This window comes from Echiichthys vipera, assembly GCF_963691815.1.
Source record: "Echiichthys vipera genome assembly, chromosome: 7".
Taxonomy (NCBI): domain Eukaryota; kingdom Metazoa; phylum Chordata; class Actinopteri; order Perciformes; family Trachinidae; genus Echiichthys; species Echiichthys vipera.
Window position 1 is genome coordinate 247,501 of NC_139832.1, and position 15,384 is coordinate 262,884.

Here is a 15,384-nt window from a genome sequence, read left to right on the forward strand (position 1 = left end):
ACTTCAGGAGCCTCATCGGTTATTATTCTATTTAATATTCATACATTTATGAACTATCACGTGTATATTATATATTCATATATGTATGAACTATAACGTGTATATTATATATTCATATATGTATGAACTTTAACGTGTATATTATTTATTCATATATGTATGAACTATAACGTGTATATTATTTATTCATATATGTGTATGAAATGTAACGTGTATATTATATATTCATATATGTGTATGAACTGTAACGTCCCCCTCTGACTCTTGTGTTCAGAGAAAGACGTGAACCGCACGGACAGAACCAACCGCTTCTACGAAGGCGTGGATAACCCGGGTCTGGTTCTGCTCCACGACATCCTGATGACCTACTGCATGTTCGACTTCGACCTGGGTGAGTCTGTGACCACGGCGACGCCACCGCCAACGCCACCGCCCCCCGCCTCCTGCACACGCTCATCAGAGCCGAACACGCTCCTGAGGTCACAGCTCCTCAGCTCTGCACACGAACACGAAGAACAAAAGAAATCAGGGACAAAACAAAAGAAACAGGAAACACAGGTTCTGATGAAGAGTCTGAAGGTCCTGGAAGAGTCCTAAAGGTCCTGGCAGAGTCTTAAAGGTCCTGACAGAGTCTTAAAGGTCCTGACAGAGTCTTAAAGGTCCTGACAGAGTCTTAAAGGTCCTGACAGAGTCTTAAAGGTCCTGAAAGAGTCTTAAAGGTCCTGGAAGAGTCTTAAAGGTCCTGACAGAGTCCTAAAGGTCCTGACAGAGTCTTAAAGGTCCTGGAAGAGTCTTAAAGGTCCTGACAGAGTCTTAAAGGTCCTGACAGAGTCTTAAAGGTCCTGACAGAGTCTTAAAGGTCCTGAAAGAGTCTTAAAGGTCCTGGAAGAGTCTTAAAGGTCCTGACAGAGTCCTAAAGGTCCTGACAGAGTCTTAAAGGTCCTGACAGAGTCTTAAAGGTCCTGAAAGAGTCTTAAAGGTCCTGGAAGAGTCTTAAAGGTCCTGACAGAGTCTTAAAGGTCCTGACAGATTCTTAAAGGTCCTGACAGAGTCTTAAAGGTCCTGACAGAGTCTTAAAGGTCCTGACAGAGTCTTAAAGGTCCTGACAGATTCTTAAAGGTCCTGGAAGAGTCTTAAAGGTCCTGACAGAGTCTTAAAGGTCCTGACAGAGTCCTAAAGGTCCTGACAGAGTCCTAAAGGTCCTGACAGAGTCCTAAAGGTCCTGGCAGAGTCCTAAAGGTCCTGGCAGAGTCCTAAAGGTCCTGGCAGAGTCCTAAAGGTCCTGACAGAGTCTTAGGGCGCGCTCACACTATCCTCCCGGACCGAGACCCGGACTTTACGGTACTTGTCCCCCCTCCCTCTCTCCCCCGCGCCCCAGCCCCGTTTGTACTCACACTACCTGGGCCTCGGCCAATACTTCTTGCTGTCCACACGCCATCACGCCGTAACACGTCACACGCATTGATCGCGTGTGTGTGGCTTTGTTTCCAAATCTTTCCGTAGACCTCTCAGTTTTTGTGCGTCTTGTCGACTGTTTTTGAATCTTTTCATCGACCAAATCTGCAGTAAACACTCCACCTCCGCATCACACCAACGTGAACCTTTCACCGCCATTGTTGTTGTTGTTAAATGTCCGCGCATGGTCCCTCCTTCTTTTTACATGTCCGAACAGGCGCACACAACGCTACTGCCGTAGGGCTCGTGCTCGTACATGTGCAAACGGCTCCGCTAAAGCCCACCTCTTTCAAGCGGGCCGTGGCGGCCCAGCTGGCCCCAGTTGAGCGCGGAGCGGGTGCGCTCACACTACTTAAAGGTACTAGACTTTAGCTGAAAAACCGGTTTTGGCCGCGGCCAAAAGGACAGTGTGATCACGCTCTAAGACTCTGTCAGGACCTTTAAGACTCTGTCAGGACCTTTATGACTCTTCCAGGACCTTTAAGACTCTGTCAGGACCTTTAAGGGCGTGATCACACTGTCCTCCCGGACCACTACCCGTGCTTTAGGGTCCTTGTCCCCCCCTCCAGGCCCGTTTGTACTCACACTACCTGGGCCTCGGAGAATGCTTCTTGCTGCCTATACGTCATCACGCCGTAACACGTCACACGCATTGATGACGTCATGGCGATGCGTGGCTTTGTTTCCAAATCTTTCCGTAGACCTCGGAGTTTTTGTGCGTCTTGTCGACTGTTTTTGAATCTTTTCATCGACCAAATCTGCAGTAAACACTCCACCTCCGCATCACACCAACGTGAACCTTTCACCGCCATTGTTGTTGTTGTTAAATGTCCGCGCATGGTCCCTCCTTCTTTTTACATGTCCGAACAGGCGGACATAACGCTACTGCCGTAGGGCTCGTGGTCGTACATGTGCAAACGGCTCCGCTAAAGCCCACCTCTTTCAAGCGGGCCGTGGCGGCCCAGCTGGCCCCAGTTGAGCGCGGAGCGGGTGCGCTCACACTACTTAAAGGTTCTAGACTTTAGCTGAAAAACCGGTTTTGGCCGTGGCCAAAAGGACAGTGTGAGCACGCTCTTAAAGGTCCTGACAGAGTCCTTAAGGTCCTGGAAGAGTCCTAAAGTTCCTGACAGAGTCCTAAACGTCCTGACAGAGTCTAAAAGGTCCTGGAAGAGTCCTAAAGGTCCTGACAGAGTCCTAAACGTCCTGACAGAGTCTAAAAGGTCCTGGAAGAGTCTAAAAGGTCCTGGAAGAGTCTTAAAGGTCCTGGAAGAGTCTTAAAGGTCCTGAAAGAGTCTTAAAGGTCCTGAAAGAGTCTTAAAGGTCCTGAAAGAGTCCTAAAGGTCCTGGAAGAGTTTAAAAGGTCCTGGAAGAGTTTAAAAGGTCCTGGAAGAGTTTAAAAGGTCCTGGAAGAGTCTTAAAGGTCCTGAAAGAGTCTTAAAGGTCCTGAAAGAGTCCTAAAGGTCCTGACAGAGTCTTAAAGGTCCTGACAGAGTCTTAAAGGTCCTGAAAGAGTCTTAAAGGTCCTGGAAGAGTCATAAAGGTCCTGAAAGAGTCCTAAAGGTCCTGAAAGAGTCTTAAAGGTCCTGACAGAGTCCTAAAGGTCCTGAAAGAGTCCTAAAGGTCCTGACAGAGTCCTAAAGGTCCTGAAAGAGTCTTAAGGGTCCTGACAGAGTCTTAAAGGTCCTGACAGAGGCCTAAAGGTCCTGAAATAGTCTTAAAACATCTAAAAAGTGTGTGTGTGTGTGTGTGTGTGTGTGTGTGTGTGTGTGTGTGTGTGTGTGTGTGTGTGTGTGTGTGTGTGTGTGTGTGTGTGTGTGTGTGTGTGTGTGTGTGTGTGTGTGTGTCCAGGGTACGTCCAGGGCATGAGTGACCTGTTGTCTCCGATCCTCTTCGTGATGGAGAATGAAGTGGACGCGTTCTGGTGTTTTGTTTCCTTCATGGACCAGATGGTGAGTTCCCCTGAGACCTGATCCAGGATCAGAGTCTGGAGCTGCTGCCCCTGAGACCTGATCCAGGATCAGAGGCTGGAGCTGCTGCCCCTGAGACCTGATCCAGGATCAGAGGCTGGAGCTGCTGCCCCTGAGACCTGATCCAGGACCAGAGGCTGGAGCTGCTGCCCCTGAGACCTGATCCAGGATCAGAGTCTGGAGCTGCTGCCCCTGAGACCTGATCCAGGATCAGAGGCTGGAGCTGCTGCCCCTGAGACCTGATCCAGGACCAGAGGCTGGAGCTGCTGCCCCTGAGACCTGATCCAGGATCAGAGGCTGGAGCTGCTGCCCCTGAGACCTGATCCAGGATCAGAGGCTGGAGCTGCTGCCCCTGAGACCTGATCCAGGATCAGAGGCTGGAGCTGATCCTGGATCAGAGGCTGGAGCTGATCCAGGATCAGGGTCTGGACCTGATCCAGGACCAGGGTCTGGACCTGATCCAGGATCAGGGTCTGGAGCTGATCCAGGACCAGGGTCTGGAGCTGATCCAGGACCAGGGTCTGGAGCTGATCCAGGACCAGGGTCTGGAGCTGATCCAGGATCAGGGTCCTGACCTGATCATCATGGTGTGTTTGTGTTGCAGCACCAGAACTTTGAGGAGCAGATGTTGGGGATGAAGACTCAGCTGATCCAGCTCAGCTCTCTGCTGCGACTGCTGGACCTGTCCTTCTGGAACTACCTGGGTACCTGTCTGTCTCTCACCTGTCTGTCCCTCACCTGTCTGTCTGTCTCTCACCTGTCTGTCTCTCCCTCACCTGTCTGTCTCTCCCTCTCACCTGTCTCCCTCTCACCTGTCTCCCTCTCACCTGTCTCCCTCTCACCTGTCTGTCTGTCTCTCACCTGTCTCCCTCTCACCTGTCTCCCTCTCACCTGTCTCCCTCTCACCTGTCTGTCTGTCTCTCACCTGTCTCTCCCTCTCACCTGTCTCTCTCTCTCACCTGTCTCTCTCTCACCTGTCTCCCTCTCACCTGTCTCCCTCTCACCTGTCTGTCTCTCACCTGTCTCTCCCTCTCACCTGTCTCTCTCTCTCACCTGTCTCTCTCTCACCTGTCTCCCTCTCACCTGTCTCCCTCTCACCTGTCTGTCTCTCACCTGTCTGTCTCTCACCTGTCTCTCTCTCACCTGTCTGTCTGTCTCTCACCTGTCTCTCCCTCTCACCTGTCTCCCTCTCACCTGTCTGTCTCTCTCACCTGTCTGTCTCTCTCACCTGTCTCTCTCTCTCTCACCTGTCTCTCCCTCTCACCTGTCTCTCTCTCTCACCTGTCTCTCTCTCTCACCTGTCTCCCTCTCACCTGTCTCCCTCTCACCTGTCTGTCTCTCACCTGTCTCTCCCTCTCACCTGTCTCTCTCTCTCACCTGTCTCTCCCTCTCACCTGTCTCTCTCTCACCTGTCTGTCTCTCACCTGTCTCTCCCTCTCACCTGTCTCTCCCTCTCACCTGTCTCTCTCTCTCACCTGTCTCTCCCTCTCACCTGTCTCTCTCTCTCACCTGTCTCTCTCTCACCTGTCTGTCTCTCACCTGTCTCTCCCTCTCACCTGTCTCTCTCTCCCTCACCTGTCTCTCTCTCACCTGTCTGTCTCTCACCTGTCTGTCTCCCTCTCACCTGTCTCTCTCTCACCTGTCTCTCTCTCACCTGTCTCTCTCTCACCTGTCTCTCACCTGTCTGTCTCTCACCTGTCTGTCTCTCACCTGTCTGTCTCTCTCCTGTCTGTCTCTCACCTGTCTCTCTCTCACCTGTCTGTCTCTCACCTGTCTCTCTCACCTGTCTGTCTCTCTCCTGTCTGTCTCTCACCTTTCTGTCTCTCACCTGTCTGTCTGTCCCTCACCTGTCTGTCTCACACCTGTCTGTCTCTCTCTCTCACCTGTCTCTCCCTCACCTGTCTGTCTCTCTCTCTCACCTGTCTGTCTCTCACCTGTCTGTCTCTCTCTCTCACCTGTCTGTCTCTCACCTGTCTGTCTCTCACCTGTCTGTCTCTCACCTGTCTCTCTCTCACCTGTCTCTCTCTTTCACCTGTCTGTCTCTCACCTGTCTGTCCCTCTCACCTGTCTCTCTCTCACCTGTCTGTCTCTCTCACATGTCTCTCTCTCTCACCTGTCCCTCACCTGTCTGTCTCACACCTGTCTGTCTCTCTCTCTCACCTGTCTCTCCCTCACCTGTCTGTCTCTCTCTCTCACCTGTCTGTCTCTCACCTGTCTGTCTCTCTCTCTCACCTGTCTGTCTCTCACCTGTCTGTCTCTCACCTGTCTCTCTCTCACCTGTCTCTCTCTTTCACCTGTCTCTCTCTCACCTGTCTGTCTCTCTCACATGTCTCTCTCTCTCACCTGTCTCTCACCTGTCTGTCTCCCTCTCACCTGTCTCCCTCTCACCTGTCTGTCTCCCTCTCACCTGTCTCTCCCTCTCACCTGTCTCTCTCACCTGTCTGTCTCCCTCTCACCTGTCTGTCTCCCTCTCACCTGTCTGTCTCTCCCTCTCACCTGTCTCCCTCTCACCTGTCTCTCTCACCTGTCTGTCTCCCTCTCACCTGTCTCTCCCTCTCACCTGTCTGTGTGCAGAGGCTCAGGACTCGGGGTACCTGTACTTCTGCTTCCGTTGGTTGTTGATCAGATTCAAGAGAGAACTCAGTTTCCAGGACGTGCTGAGACTCTGGGAGGTGAGTGTGTGTGTGTGTGTGTGTGTGTGTGAGTGTGTGAGTGTGTGTGTGTGTGTGTGTGTGTGTGTGTGTGTATGTGTGTGTATGTGTGTGTGTGTGTGTGTGTGTGTGTCTGTCTCTCGTGTGTGTGTGTGTGTGTGTGTGTGTCTGTCTCTCGTGTGTGTGTGTGTGTCTCATGTGTGTGTGTGTGCCTCTCTGTCGTGTGTGTGTGTGTGTGTGTGTGTGTGTGTGTGTGTGTGTCTCATGTGTGTGTGTGTGTGTGTGTCTCTCTCTCTCATGTGTGTGTCTCTCATGTGTGTGTGTGTGTGTGTGTGTGTGTGTGTGTGTGAGTGTGAGTGTGTGTGTGTGTGTGTGTGTGTGTGTGTGTGTGTGAGAGTGTGAGTGTGTGTGTGTGTGTCTCTCTCATGTGTGTGTGTGTGTGTGTGTGTGTGTTTGTGTCAAAATATTTCTGTTGCTTTGACAAACGCAACACCGTCACTTCTTTCAGTTGTCAGACAGGACAACACAAATGTCAAAATATTTCTGTTGCTTTGACAAACGCAACACCGTCACTTCTTTCAGTTGTCAGACAGGACAACACAAATGTCAAAATATTTCTGTTGCTTTGACAAACGCAACACCGTCACTTCTTTCAGTTGTCAGACAGGACAACACATTGGAGGCTTCATCAGATCAGAAACAAGAGACACCTTTAACGTATCTGACACGGGGAGAGCAGAGGTAATCGCACGCACAGGTCCGGTCCTCACAAACCTCTCCAAAGGCTCCATTCTCCCTCGTGTCCTTTTATTGAAGTTTCACATGCATAATCATAAGTACATGAATAATAATTACTTTCTTACGTACAGATACTATTTTCCACACAAGAATGTCTACAAGGTCACAGTTGCTTTCGCTCCCACAGTTCTCTTCTAGGGAGGGAACACGTTATCAAAACTTTCCCCAGATGTAGGAAATATAATTGGTTTAGACCTGCAGGCACATACTTTGCAACAAACACTATAAAAGAACACTTAGTATTATATGCATGAAAAGAACATTTCTGATAATATTTTATACATTTCTTTAACATTTCCCTCCTGTTTATCAGAATTGTTATTATTCATTCTCATATCAGACACATACCATTCTCTTGGCAGAGCTTTTAGTACAGTCGTCAGGTTCGAAAACAACATTTCTTTACACTCAGAGGTAATCAGTTTAGACAATATATTTTATGTCAGCCAGTGCACACTCCTCACAGCCATCACAGTATAAATGTGTGTCTGCTGTGGTGGATCCTTTGTTATGTGCATGTGCAGTTATCAGGGCCAGGCTCTCGGCCGTGGTTCTGCTTATCATCTTGGACATCAGGGATTGTAGACAAGGCACGATGCACGTGATGAATACACAGCATAGGAGGAGAATCACAGTTATGGGTGTCAGAAACTTCAGCAGAATCTCAAACCAGGCCCCTCCAGTAAGCCATGCCCTTTCCCGCCAATGAGGTTACGATAATAATCACCTCTAGGATATCGTATGCGGAGTGTACATGGCTCAACAATAGGTGTCCATATGCTATGATTACGGAACAAGTGTTTGCATGTCGTCATTGATTTAGTGAGAACCTGAAGTGACCAAGTACCTTCTGCTGTGAGAATAAGGTAATCACTACAGTATATCAAAGTCTTACAATGACCCTGCTCGCTGTCTTGATAACATTTCCTACGTAATCTGAGATTTACAGACCTCGTCATACCAGTACTGTTACGGAATAGAAATGAATCATCACAGTCATCAATCACAGTTTTTACCATTGGAACCATTTCTTCATCCTTCGGGTCTTGAGGTGTTGTCCACATCCACGGGGCGAAGGCAGCAAAGATCTTTAGTGCGTCCATCGTTGCACCTGCAGTCCAGGAGGCCAGCCATCTTTCATGGTATTTTGACATGGTTTCACACTTATGCTCTCGTTCCACTAACCTGAGAGGATCGTTGATTTCTTCACTGACGTTGAGACGAATGGACCTAGGCGTTTCCAAACCCCTTTGTAGTCAGACTTCCCCTACTCAGCGGTTGGAACGAGATCACTAAGTGTCCTCACTTTGCAATGTGAGAGATGTATCCAGCTGGACCTCTCAGCGATCTTCACAGCAGTGGGCGTGGAGAGAATAACTTGGAATGGCCCCTCCCACCTTGGACTGGACCAGCACTTTCGCTTTATCACTTTCACGAACACGTGGTCACCAGGCGTCACAGTTTTGTCCTCCTGGGGGCATATAGGAAAATCAGGCAGATTATTGGTTTCTTTACATTTTCTATGGCTCAGCGCCTGTCTCATTTAGTCTGCCAATGTCTTCTCAGAGTCAGGCTCGTCTTTTATTTTTAAATGTCGGTCAGATAAATAATATGGTCTACCATACAGTGTTTCAAAAGGGGTCAATTTACACCCGCCTGTAGGCATAATGTGTAAACTTAGTTGTACTAAATCAACACATTCAGGCCATGGTCTTCCAGTTTCGTTCATGCATTTGGTTAGCTTATTTTTAATTGTGCCATTGAACCTCTCAACAAGTCCAGCTGAGGCCGGGTGATAAGCACTATTGTATTTTAAGTCTATTTTTAGTTTTTTTTCTATTTTATTTATTGTGTCGTTTACAAAATGTGAGCCATTATCTGATGGTATTCTTTTTGGTATCCCAAAGGTTGGGACAATTCTTTTACATATAGCTTTTGCTACTGTGATTGCATCAGGGTTAGCACATGGAAACATTTCTACCCATTTGGAAAAGGCATCTATTATAACTAAACAGTATTCTACACCTTTGCTTTTGTTTAGTTTAATGAAATCCATATGTATTTCTTCAAAAGGATATTCTGGTTTTGGAAATGCACCTCGTTTTGGACGTTGTTGTCTTTGTGAGTTATGTTTAATGCATGTTAAACATTGATTACAAAAATTTTTTGAATATGTATTAAACCCATAAGTAGTATAGTAGCTGTTCACTAAGTCTATCATCCCCCCGTTTGAGGCATGGCAACGCCCATGGCTCATTATTGAAGCCCATTTGAACAGCAATCGAGGTAACCAGGGTTTACCATCGGGTCCAATATAAATATCATTTATTTTTGTAGCTCCTTTTTTCTGCCACATTGATTTCTCCATTTGTGGTGCTTGTTGTTGTCTTTGTCGTAATATGTCACACGTCACTGGTGTATTTTGAGAAGTTGAAACATGCAAGACAGGATGTGCGGCTAATTTAGCTTCTTTGTCTGCCATTGCATTGCCGATTGAAACCATATCTTTTCTTCTAGTGTGGGCATCACACTTGCACACTGCAATAGATTTAGGTAACATTATAGCTTTTAAAAGTTCTTGTAATAACTTGTCATGTGTTATTGGTTTTCCTGTTGACGTTTTAAAGTTTTAAAGTTTCCACTGTTGGCAGAATAGATGTACTGCGCCATATGCAAATTGGCTATCTGTGTAAATTGTTACATCCTTATTTTGAAATAATTTACATGCTTCAGTTAATGCTACTATTTCAGCGGCCTGTGCCGATAAATTAGATGGTAATTTTCCTGTTTTTAGGCATTTATCTATAGTTGTTACAGCGTAGCCTACACAATTTTGTCCTTGTGCATTCTTACGTGCAGAGCCATCAACAAATACTATTTGGCCATGTGTCAAAGGTGTGTCTAATAAATCAGGACGTGGTTTGTACACTAACTGTGTTTCATGCAGACAATCATGTTTAGTGCCATCTGTTGATGCTGGTATCAGCGTGGCTGGATTTAATCTTCTTTCTAAATTTAGATGTGGTTGTGACAAAAGTGTAGTCATGCATGACAGATGTCTGGCAGGTGATAAAAAGGTCATTTTTGTTTGTAATAACAGGGCTGCCACTGCATGTGGCACTTGTAGTGTTATTGGATGAAACAATACTACCTCCGCAGAGGCCTGTACAGCCATTGCTGCTGCGATCACGGCCTGAACACAGGGCGGGGATGCTCTAGCCACTGGGTCCAGTTGTGTTGAATAGTAGGCTAAGGGTTTGTGTTTTTGCCCATGTATTTGTAATAACACCGACGTCATAAATCCATTTTTACAGTCTACAGTTTGGATAAAATGTTTATCATAGTTAGGTAAGGCAAGTACCGTCGTTCCTGCCAGCATTTGTTTTATGTTACAAAATGCTTTTTCTGCCGTTTCTGTCCAAATTATTTTATCTGTTAACGCCATAGGTGTAGAGTAAATGAGATCAAGCAGAGGTCTTGTTACTTCTGCGTAATCCATTACCCATGCTCGGCAGTAGTTGCAAAGTCCTAAAAAGGACATCATGTGTCTTTTTGTTATTGGTCTTGGTGCAGACAAAATGGCTGTTTTTCTTTCTTGATTTACTGTTTTGCCATTTTGGGTCAACGTGTGACCTAGGTATTTTACTTCTTCTTTCCACAATTGTAATTTACTTTTACTTACTTTGTTGCCAGTTTTAGCAAGAAATTTGAGTAAAGCTAACGTGTCTTCTTTACAATCCTCTTTTGTTGTGGAGTTAATTATGATATCATCTATATATGAGAGGATTTGGCTCCCTCTAGGGGGGTTGAAGTCTGCTAGACAATTGGCAATTGCTTCAGCGAAAATTGTGGGACTTTCGCAATAGCCTTGTGCTAGTCTTGTGAATGTATATCGTTTATTCTTAAACGTAAATGCGAACCAATGTTGGCTATCTTTATGTATTGGAATCGACCAGAACGCATTGCTTAAGTCTATGACCGAGAAATACTTTGCATTAGGATCCATAGAATTAAGCAATGTGTGTGGATTGGGGACATTTGGTGCCCTTTGTTGTACTGCAGCATTAATTGCTCTTAAGTCCTGTATCATGCGCCAAGAAATTGATGGCGCAGCTTTTCGGACAGGAAAAATAGGTGTATTACAGGGTGAATCTGGGCACGGAATTATAATTCCTGCTTTCTTTAGATCTTCAATTACAGGCTCAATGCCTTCTTCTGCATCAGGTTTTAAGGGATATTGTTTAACTTTCGGCCTATATTCAGTTTTTCCTTTAATTACTACTGGTGGGACGCCTTTCATTAATCCTACATCAGATGGACCTTCAGACCATAATTCTTTGAGTAATGAAGCCAGACTTTGTTCTTCTTCTGTTGTAAGAGATAACAGATTTGCTTCTCATGTGTTTGACTCGTCCAACTGGACGTTTGGAGTGGTTGTGACCACCCACTGTAGTTTTTGACGATAATATTGCGTATCCTTATTGTATTGAACTTTAGGATCGATTGTATTCGTCCAGCTGTGAGCTGCTTTTACTCGTCTTGCTTCATTATCCAAATCTTTCCATGTTTGCTTTGAGGATTTAGTCAAAGAAACATGTGGTGTGCGTCCACCCTGCATTAAATATAATGCATCATTTGTTATATCTACTGTACAGAAAGAGGTTGAGTCTTTATAAAGGGATGAAAAGGGTACAATGTATTATATTATTAAAATATTTATTGTATTACAAGTTCTTTGAAACTTTATGTTTAAAAATGCAAATGAGGCATTAAGGTATAAAATATAAAGTATTATTTTTCTTACATTTCCAGAACAGAAAAGTGAACATTTGATAAAACCAAATTCAACGTTCTTGTTTAATTTTGACATATTTATAATATAGAGATATATTTACAGAAATCACTTTTAACCATAAATCAAAAAATACTGTTAGTTTTGTTTTCTGCATGTTTTTATGAATCAAATGTAGAAACCAGGCTGAGATCACCATGAAACTTCCCCCGTTCTTTACTGACGTTAACCCCCCTGTTGCCCTCAAATTTTACTAACACTGTTAGTATTAAGTGAATTTAAACATCCAGAAAACGACCAAAATCAAAATTTGTATGTCAGGTTTTCTGCATGTATTTGATGATTACCTAAATAGCATTTTGAATTAAACCCAAATCCCCAAACATTATACATCCAGAATACCTTTAGACCCAGTTTGATTCCTGTTGAATGACATCAGCTGACAGGAAGTTAACGAGGACCAAGGCTGTTGTCTAGATTGATCTTAAATTTGATCGAGGGATATGTCTGTATATTAAGTATATAAAAATGTCAAAATATTTGTAAGTACTATTTTGTATTATTTATAATATATGTCCCCATAAAATTAAGCTTGTTTTTTATAATTTGATGTTTTATCTAAAGTTAACTTTTGATGAATTAAGGAGAAATCTACAGCCACAAACGGACAAAGTGAAGTCAAATTAAATGTTTTCTTAAACTAAAAAGCAACTCATTCATTTATTTATTATTTGTTTGGCAGCTTTTGTCCTCCGTACTGTGCGTCTGTGCACTGCTTTAATGGTATTTCTATCTATTTATTTATCTATTAGTTATCTGCAGGTAGTCCTGCAGGCACCTATGTCACATAAAAAGGTAATAAGTTTACCGTTCACATACAAAATGACCTCTTGTTTTATACTATGTATAAAGATCAGTTTAGCAGTTAGTTTAATAGCACTTCCCCTGTCTCTGTCTGTTTCGCTCTATCTGAAACCTCCTCTACCCCTTTTTGGTAGTAAATCAACTCTTCCTATCCTGAAAGAATGTACTTTACATAATCCCTGCACTACGACCTTTGACTTTGCAGCAACCATTGGCTTTGCAGCAGCTCCTTTTTCTTCACTTTTCTCATCCCTATGTCTCTCCTGTCTTCCCGTCACTGGCCCTGTCTCTTCATCCTCCGTCATATAAACCAGCACCTCTTTTGCTTTAGCTTTCTCTACACTTACAAGTATCTGTCTTTTACTTTTTATTTTAATTGCATCTTACTACAACATGAAATGTTTTATTCAATTGCATCACGTTACTGAGTGATCCAGGACTCAGGGAAATTTCTCAAGGACCACAGATAATTCCCACTGTGTCAAGCTTCTACAAAGAACGTATTGTTCCTTGCGGACACAGTCTGGGGGTTCTATCCCAGGAATAAATCTGCGTTTTAGATCCCTAGTCCCTTCACCTAATGTCCTTAATGCAATTTAATCTATTACAGCAAGCAAATAGGCTTTCTGTTTACACCGTTAGGTTTCGGGCCCAAATACTGCCGAACAGACCAAATTCCTTTTCATACAACAATTATTCACGCACACACATACACTCTTTGCAGATCTGCAATCAGACACACTTTTAAAGACGTCTTTCTGTGGAGCCGTAATGCTCCCTAGTCTCTCTAAATCTCTGACCTTTTCGTGATGAAAGTCTCCCCTCCACTGGCTCGGATCTCGTCTGCTGCGTCAAAAGGATGGATGAGGGGTTTTTTCGTCTGGCCACGTTGAAAAGTGGTCTTTGTCCAGCGGCAGGTTTTTCCGCCAGACTTTGCTGTGCACAGTCTTTGCAGACGTCCCGTCAGTCACCCTTTTTTCTGCAGTGTTGAGATCCGGCTCGAAGGACCAAAAATGTCAAAATATTTCTGTTGCTTTGACAAACGCAACACCGTCACTTCTTTCAGTTGTCAGACAGGACAACACAAATGTCAAAATATTTCTGTTGCTTTGACAAACGCAACACCGTCACTTCTTTCAGTTGTCAGACAGGACAACACAAATGTCAAAATATTTCTGTTGCTTTGACAAACGCAACACCGTCACTTCTTTCAGTTGTCAGACAGGACAACACATTGGAGGCTTCATCAGATCAGAAACAAGAGACACCTTTAACGTATCTGACACGGGGAGAGCAGAGGTAATCGCACGCACAGGTCCGGTCCTCACAAACCTCTCCAAAGGCTCCATTCTCCCTCGTGTCCTTTTATTGAAGTTTCACATGCATAATCATAAGTACATGAATAATAATTACTTTCTTACGTACAGATACTATTTTCCACACAAGAATGTCTACAAGGTCACAGTTGCTTTCGCTCCCACAGTTCTCTTCTAGGGAGGGAACACGTTATCAAAACTTTCCCCAGATGTAGGAAATATAATTGGTTTAGACCTGCAGGCACATACTTTGCAACAAACACTATAAAAGAACACTTAGTATTATATGCATGAAAAGAACATTTCTGATAATATTTTATACATTTCTTTAACAGTTTGTGTGTGTGTGTGTCTCATGTGTGTGTGTGTGTGTGTGTCTCTGTGTGTGTGTCTCTGTGTGTGTGTCTCTGTGTGTGTGTGTGTGTGTGTGTGTCTCTCACACGTGTGTGTGTGTGTGTGTGTGTGTGTGTGTGTGTGTGTCTCTCACACGTGTGTGTGTCTCTGTGTGTGTGTGTGTGTGTGTGTGTGTGTGTGTGTGTGTGTCTCTCACGTGTGTGTGTGTGTGTGTGTGTGTGTGTGTGTGTGTGTGTGTGTGTGTGTGTCTGTCATGTGTGTGTGTGTGTGTGTGTGTGTGTGTGTGTGTGTGTGTGTGTGTGTGTGTGTGTCTCTCATGTGTGTGTGTGTGTGTGTGTGTGTGTGTGTGTGTGTGTGTGTGTGTGTGTGTGTGTGTGTGTGTGTGTGTGTGTGTGTGTGTGTGTGTGTGTGTGTGTGTGTGTGTGTGTGTGTGTGTGTGTGTGTGTGTGTGTAGGTCATGTGGACTGGTCTCCCCTGTCAGAACTTCCACCTGCTCGTCTGTTGTTCGATCCTCGACTCAGAGAAGAAGAAGATCATGGAGGAGAAGTTCGGCTTCAACGAGATCCTCAAGGTGAGCTGCTGCTGCTGCCAGGGCCCGCAGGTTAGAGAGCCCACCACTGGGCCTCAGCCACAGGTTAGAGAGCCCACCACTGTGCCTCAGCCACAGGTTAGAGCGCCCTCCCCCTGTGCGTGCGTCCCGTGCCCCGTGCTTTAGGGTCCTTGTCCCCCCCTCCAGGCCCGTTTGTACTCACACTACCTGGGCCTCGGAGAATGCTTCTTGCTGCCTATACGTCATCACGCCGTAACACGTCACACGCATTGATGACGTCATGGCGATGCGTGGCTTTGTTTCCAGATCTTTCCGTAGACCTCGGAGTTTTTGTGCGTCTTGTCGACTGTTTTTGAATCTTTTCATCGACCAAATCTGCAGTAAACACTCCACCTCCGCATCACACCAACGTGAACCTTTCACCGCCATTGTTTGAAATGTCCGCGCATGGTCCCTCCTTCTTTTTTCTACGTCCCAACAGGCGCACAGGAAATGACCTCAGAACCGCCGTAGGCCTCGTGCTCGTACACGTGCGCACGCTCGTGCTCGTACACGTGCAAACGTGCTTTACTAAAGCCCACCTCTTTCAAACGGGTCGTGGACGGCAAGCGTGCCGCTCCTAGACGTGGTACGGTTG

The 15,384-nt window shown here is 45.5% G+C and overlaps 1 protein-coding gene across 1 annotated transcript in view; it reads left to right on the forward strand.

The window, feature by feature from the left end:
• tbc1d15 (TBC1 domain family, member 15) overlaps positions 1–15,384 on the forward strand; it is a gene marked incomplete at its 3' end in the record, with an annotated part of 30,802 nt that overhangs the window by 10,146 nt on the left and 5,272 nt on the right. Inside the window, exons 10-15 of the mRNA XM_083916346.1 lie at positions 1–18; positions 275–391; positions 3,304–3,404; positions 4,027–4,126; positions 5,997–6,094; positions 14,652–14,864. The exon at positions 1–18 is cut by the window's left edge and continues 77 nt beyond it. Coding sequence (XP_083772472.1) covers positions 1–18; positions 275–391; positions 3,304–3,404; positions 4,027–4,126; positions 5,997–6,094; positions 14,652–14,864 — 647 coding nt within the window. The remainder of the gene's footprint in view (positions 19–274; positions 392–3,303; positions 3,405–4,026; positions 4,127–5,996; positions 6,095–14,651; positions 14,865–15,384) is intronic.